The sequence below is a fragment of the Lactuca serriola genome, chromosome 4 (assembly GCF_051521515.1).
Source record: "Lactuca serriola cultivar US96UC23 chromosome 4, Lser_US96UC23_V15, whole genome shotgun sequence".
NCBI lineage: Eukaryota > Viridiplantae > Streptophyta > Magnoliopsida > Asterales > Asteraceae > Lactuca > Lactuca serriola.
In genome coordinates, this window is record NC_136411.1 from 282083482 (window position 1) to 282089935 (window position 6454).

At 34.3% G+C, this 6454-nt stretch overlaps 1 protein-coding gene across 1 annotated transcript; it reads left to right on the plus strand.

The window, feature by feature from the left end:
• The first annotated feature begins 2223 nt into the window (after nt 1-2223).
• ABCF5 (general control non-repressible 5) lies at nt 2224-6142 on the plus strand. The gene is made up of 9 exons (XM_079034585.1): nt 2224-3170; nt 3320-3661; nt 3775-3915; nt 4012-4191; nt 4676-4831; nt 5072-5173; nt 5409-5537; nt 5634-5738; nt 5863-6142. The coding sequence occupies exons 1-9, from the start codon at nt 2304-2306 to the stop codon at nt 5956-5958; spliced, it is 2118 nt and encodes a 705-aa protein (XP_078890711.1). The 5' UTR covers nt 2224-2303; the 3' UTR covers nt 5959-6142.
• Nucleotides 6143-6454: the final 312 nt, after the last annotated feature.

Sequence of the window (6454 nt, forward strand, 5' to 3'; positions counted from 1 at the left end):
GCTTTTTGAAGAAGGGACGCTGCGGCGTTAGTTTATTTTCATTTTGACAACATATTGTAATTGATATTTTGGAACATGTAATACCTACAAATGATGTAACTTTTTTCAATTATATATATGTTGGTTGTGTTTGCTTTCTTTACTATGTATTCAACTGTTTCGATACTACATGAAGTCATCCGCCCTCGAACGATTCCGCCGTTCTGGTTTGGGGGTACGTGTGACACGTGTCATATCAGTATGGTTATAATCATATCACATTTCAACCTTAATTAACAAACTGGTTTTAAGGTAGGTAGTACTTTCAGTAGAAAGGGGCCTATAATGCTAGCTTTATGATTCCTTAGTTTATACATCAGGGATATGTATTAATTGGGTCTTCCAGATAGTAGGATGTGTGCTTTCCACTTCATTTCCTGTTCCTTGTTTGGTTGTGGGCTTAGAGCAGATGCACCCAGTCTACTATCTATCCAATCTTATATATATATATATATATATATATTCCGTATACACTAAGAAATCATAACGAGTACCAGGTATGGGTCAGGTCATAGTATACAAATTCAATACACCGTCTTCTAGTACAAAACATACTTTTTAAATAGAACATTTGGTAGACAAAACTAGAAACTTATCAGAAAAGGGTTTAATTCATTTTCATTAAACCAGTATAACTTAAAGGACCTTAGGTGGTTAGTTCTATAATACCTTAGTTTATACATCAAAGTTATATATAATTAACACCTGATAGGTAGTTGGATGTGTGCTTTCTGCCTTACTTCCTGTTCCTTGATTGGTTGTGGGCTTAGGGCAGATTCACACAACTAACTATCTATTCGATATTAGATTATATATAGCTTGTATGAACTAAGTGATTATAGAAGGAACTATTGTGGTTACTATTTTTACTAAAAGAAATAAGGGTTTTCTTAAGGAATGTTTTCATCAAATATAAATGAACTATTACATTTAACTCTGTGAGTACCAAGTGAATACACCAGGGTTATATACAACGATGATCTAACAACCAATGGATGTGTATCTTCTGCCTCATTTCCTGTTCCTTGTTTGGTTGTGGGCTTAGGGCAGATACATACAACCGATTGTTTGTTTACTCTGGGTTTTATATAACTTGTATCCATTTAGTACGCATAGAAAGGATTGTAGAGTCATTTTTACTTATCTTTCATCAAAGTAGAAAATATAGGATTTTCGAGGCGAACTTTTCTAAACAGAACTTACAAACTTACTACAACTTTCTTACAATTTACTTACATCACTAATATCTTATGAACTCACCAACTTAAATGCTGATCTACGCTTTCAAAATAACTTGTATTCTCAGGAGACCAGTAGACAGGTACGTGCACTGGGATTCATAAGATGGAGCATAATAGCTTCGTGTCTTATTTTGTTATTTGCTTATGTAGTCTATGTTTTGTGAACCACATACCTTGCAAACACTTTCTTTCTAATGAAATGGCTGTTTATTATTTTGATTACTATGATGCATGTCTTGTGATACTAAACATGACGTCCTCCGCCCCCAAACGTTTCTGCCGATCCGGTTTTAGGGTGTGACAAATATGCTTAAAATCAATGGGCTTATAGTATATAACCAATAAAACAAGTATATATGGAGGCACTAATGACATTTAGGAGTCCGGGGCGGTCGCCCAGCTTGCGCCCATGGGCGGGCCCTGGTCCAACTCTTTGGTGGTCTGACGAAATTACAGAAAAAGAGGGAGAAGGATGAAACGACTAGTAGAGGGAGAAAGCTAAAGGTGAGGTGAATGTAGGGAAGAAAGAAAAAAAAGGACTTCTTTTTTTAGGGTTGAAAAAAATGATTCATGCATGTTTACATTTGCAAGGTTAGAAATGCATGTTTTATATGTGGAAGGATAAGATGACACAAACAATCTACGATCAAAAATGTCTATTCGTTTGCACACATAAAAAGTTAGAAAACGTCTAAAAAACAAACACTATCTATACCTACAAATTCAAAGAAACTATAGGGACCATTTGTATAATCTAGTATCCAAATTCCAAAATCACTACGTACAAAATCATCTCACCTATCTCCATCCCAATAAAAATGGATGGCCAATATTGGGACAACATCTATTATCTTGATTCCAATTTCCCCTTTGTGGTTCAGAAATTAACAAAAAATACCCAACGATTACCAGTCACAAATAATAATCTTGGACTAGTTCATATTCATTCTACCCCAAGAGTTCCAACATAGAGTTCTTCCACTCTCTTCTGCCGGCAAGAGTCACGGAAGCTCTGCAACAACAATGGAGTTGACAACTAAACTTCACGGTATTGATCTTCGTTCCACCTTTCTAACCGGCACAGCCCTTTCTGACCTCCGTAAACCCTGTTTCCGGCCGCGTATTCGCCCAATTTCGACGCCCATAAACAGTTGTTCCAGTAAACCCACAAAAATATCCCAAAAACATCATCCAATTAGGTTATCCGCCGTTGCTGTAGATACCGAAACCAGTGCTATTACTAGTGTAGATGAAGACGATATAGAGAGTCTGTTTTCAAAGGACTCGGAAACGGTAAATTATAGACGAGGGAACAAACAATCGGGAAGTGGCGCGTCGAGTATATCTTCTGGTGTTAGGTTAGAGAACATAAGTAAAAGCTATAAGGGTGTTACAGTGTTGAAAGATGTGAGTTGGGAGGTGAAAAAAGGGGAGAAAGTAGGGTTAGTGGGGGTTAATGGCGCTGGGAAAACTACCCAGTTGAGGATTATCTCCGGTATGGAAGAACCCGATTCAGGTAACGTTGTGAAGGCGAAACCCAATATGAGGATATCGTTTTTGAGCCAGGAATTTGAGGTTTCAATGACGAGGACAGTGAGGGAGGAGTTTTTGAATGCGTTTAAGGAGGAAATGGACATTTCAAATAGGTTAGAGAAGGTTCAGAAAGCAATCGAAGGTTCTGTTGATGATTTGGAGTTAATGGGGAGGCTTTTGGATGAATTTGATCTTCTTCAGAGGAGAGCACAGGCTGTGAATTTGGATATGGTCGATGTAAAAATTAACAAATTGATGCCTGAACTTGGGTTTTCACTGGAGGATTCAGATCGGCTTGTTGCATCTTATAGCAGTGGTTGGCAGATGAGAATGTCACTTGGGAAAATATTGCTTCAGGTATGATTCATAAATCAGTTTCAATAAGTTTTGGTTTGTAATGATAAATTAACGAATTATACTCCTTTTGTAAATCAGTTTCAGTTAATTTTTGTTTCTTGATGAGGAAATTAACACACAGATTCAATCGATCTTGTTTTTTTTTGCAGGATCCTGATCTATTACTACTGGATGAACCTACAAATCATCTTGATTTGGACACAATTGAGTGGCTTGAAGGTTATCTTAACAAGCAAGATGTTCCAATGGTGATCATATCTCATGACAGAGCTTTTCTTGATCAATTATGCACAAAAATAGTGGAGACTGACATGGGAGTTTCAAGAACATTTATTGGAAATTACTCTGATTATATAATTAGTAAAGCATCATGGATTGAATCTCAGTTTACAGCTTGGGAAAAACAACAGAAGGAAATCGAGCATACAAGAGGCTTAATTAGTAGGCTAAGTGCTGGAGCAAATTCAGGGCGTGCATCTACTGCTGAAAAGGTATTTGTATTTCCTTCAAGAAGGTTGAGGGTTTTTTTCGGAAAAAAGACAAAGTTGAGGGTTTTTTTTTCCAAACAAGGTCTTTTTCTCAATTTTTCTAATTCTTTTTTCAGAAACTAGAGAAGCTTCAGGAGGAAGAACAAGTTGATAAGCCATTCATCAGAAAACAAATGAAGATCAGATTTCCAGAACGTGGAAGAAGTGGAAGATCTGTTGTGACAATAAAGAATCTAGAATTTAGCTATGAAGACAAGGTAATTCCATAATTAATTTATAATAAAGTTGAATTTTTTATTTTGTTTGTTATGTTTAAATATGTAAGGATATGGTCTGGTTTTGTGGTTATCCAGGTTCTTTTTAAAAGAGCTAACATATCAATCGAAAGGGGTGAGAAAATTGCAATAATTGGGCCAAATGGTTGTGGAAAGAGTACTCTACTTAAGTTAATTATGGGCTTACAAAAGCCCAATAGTGGTGAAGTAATTCTTGGTGAACACAACGTGCTTCCAAACTACTTTGAGCAAAATCAGGTGATGCATTTTCTTTTTTTTAGTTTCATAATTTCCTCATATTACAAATGTTTATAAAGTATTTGGGTAAAGAGTAGTACTCTACTTAACTTATTTGGGAAAGCCTTGTTTTTAAATTTTATATTAAGTCGTTCTTTCTGCATGAAGCGAAAAAGAAACATCCATTTATACATTGTTATTATTATTATATAGCTTATTGGATTAAAGGGGTTGTTTCTTTTTTTACTTAATGGGCTTAATGGGTTAAGAACTTAATCTTGATTTATTCTATAGACAGAATGACTTGATGGGTTAAGCCAAAAAAAAAAAACTGACTTAAATCAATCTCTAAACTCCTCTCATGTTTAATTGATGAATACCGTTATAGTTAATTTGTTTATTGGAATGCAAGGGTAAAATGGTCATTTCAATGTAGAAAAGAAAACAATCCCTTATTCTAGTTTCTAGTAGTAGTAATTAATTTGTTGATCATTCTACTTTTCAGGCTGAGGCTCTTGATTTAGGAAAAAGCGTGCTTGATACAGTAGCAGAAGCTGCAGAAGACTGGAAAATTGATGATATAAAGGGACTCCTTGGACGTTGTAATTTCAAGGCTGATATGTTAGATAGGAAAGTCTCTCTGTTAAGTGGTGGTGAAAAGGTAAATATTTGTCTTTCCAAAACAAAAAAGGGCAATTTGGTCTTTTTCCTCATTCATTGATATAGTATTAGTTTTGCTCCCTTTCTTTCCCAATATTTTGTCTGCTTTCATTTCTAAAGCAAAAAGGAAAATAAGTAAGTGGTGGTGGTGGTCAATGGTTTACTAGTTTTTAAATGTCTAAAATACCCTTTCAAGGCTGATGGGCAAATAAGTAATTTCATAAACATGGTTATGTTTCAGGCGCGACTTGCATTTTGTAAGTTCATGGTGAAGCCTTCCACACTACTTGTGCTAGATGAGCCTACTAATCACTTGGATATACCTTCCAAAGAAATGCTTGAGGTTTTTTCTCAATTGACATCTTTATTTATATTACTTTTTTTTTTCTAATGTTTATTTAGCATTTTGTGTTTTGAAAATATTAAATTGAAAAAAGGTACCAAGAAATGTTGACAAATTTCAAATAAGTTAAAGGATTTAAAAGTCAAGCACTGTTTTTTAGCATATGCTTATTCTGCAGAAACTATTTATACTTGTGGAATAATTTGTAAACTCTTATCTTATTTTTGTTTATTAGGAAGCGATATCCGAGTATGAGGGAACTGTGATTACCGTATCTCATGATCGATACTTTATAAAACAAATAGTGAATAGAGTTCTTGAAGTAAAAAATGGAGATCTACAAGACTATATGGGTGATTATGATGTAAGTGCTTTTCTGTTTTTTTTTCTTCCCCTTTTATTTAATAAAGAAAAATAATGTATAACTTGTTGGTATGTGATTATTTGACATAATAAACAGTATTATCTTGAGAAGAACATTGAGGCAAGAGAAAAGGCACTAGAAAGAGAAGCTGAGATAGAGGACAAGTCCCCTAAAGCAAAAGCCAAATCCAAGATGACAAAGGTGAAATAAAATTCATAACAAAAAATCTTGATCATGTTACAAGTTTACAAATAATTAAACTGTATTTCTTTCTTGACCAAGTAAACATTTTAAGGTTTTTGATTTTGTTTTAAAATTTATAAAGGCGGAAAGAGAAGTTCGCAAGAAGCAAAAGATGCAATCGGTTCAACAGGCGAAACAGAAATCAAAAGGAACGAAGAATGCAAAAAGATGGAACTAAAGAAAAGCTAAAAAATTGATTATTGATTTGTACATATAGTTTATAATATCTATAATATAGGAGGAATAGATTATTGATCTTAATCTAGTTCTGAATTCAGAAAACAGAAGACAATGAATATCTCGCTAAATTTTATGAGCCGATGGTGTTCTGTTTATGAATGAAACTTATGTTCATACTTTTAGCCTCGTCTTTACTTTACTACACTGTTGTTCATGGTGATTCTTTCTAGAAATACGTGTTGACAAAGAAAACTAGGATTAGAGTTGTAAACATAGTTATAATAAGTGTTTATATTTAAATCCAACATTTTAAATAGATCGATGCAATCTACCAACACTTTGATGAGACAACATAAAAAAATACTATGCAGAGATGCTTGTTTTATAGCATCATTATCCCATCATTTATTTTTGTCATTAGTACTTATATTAGGGGTGACAATTTATGATACGACACGACAAAACTACACGACACGGAACGAAATTGGGATGAA

What these genes read in the sequence shown, in the direction of transcription:
- ABCF5 (XM_079034585.1), top strand. Translation starts at nt 2,304, where the DNA reads ATGGAGTTGACAACTAAACTTCACGGTATTGATCTTCGTTCCACCTTT. An exon ending in ACTATATGGGTGATTATGAT is followed by an intron (nt 5,538 to 5,633) that starts GTAAGTGCTTTT and finishes CATAATAAACAG; the next exon opens with TATTATCTTGAGAAGAACAT. An exon ending in CCAAATCCAAGATGACAAAG is followed by an intron (nt 5,739 to 5,862) that starts GTGAAATAAAAT and finishes AAATTTATAAAG; the next exon opens with GCGGAAAGAGAAGTTCGCAA.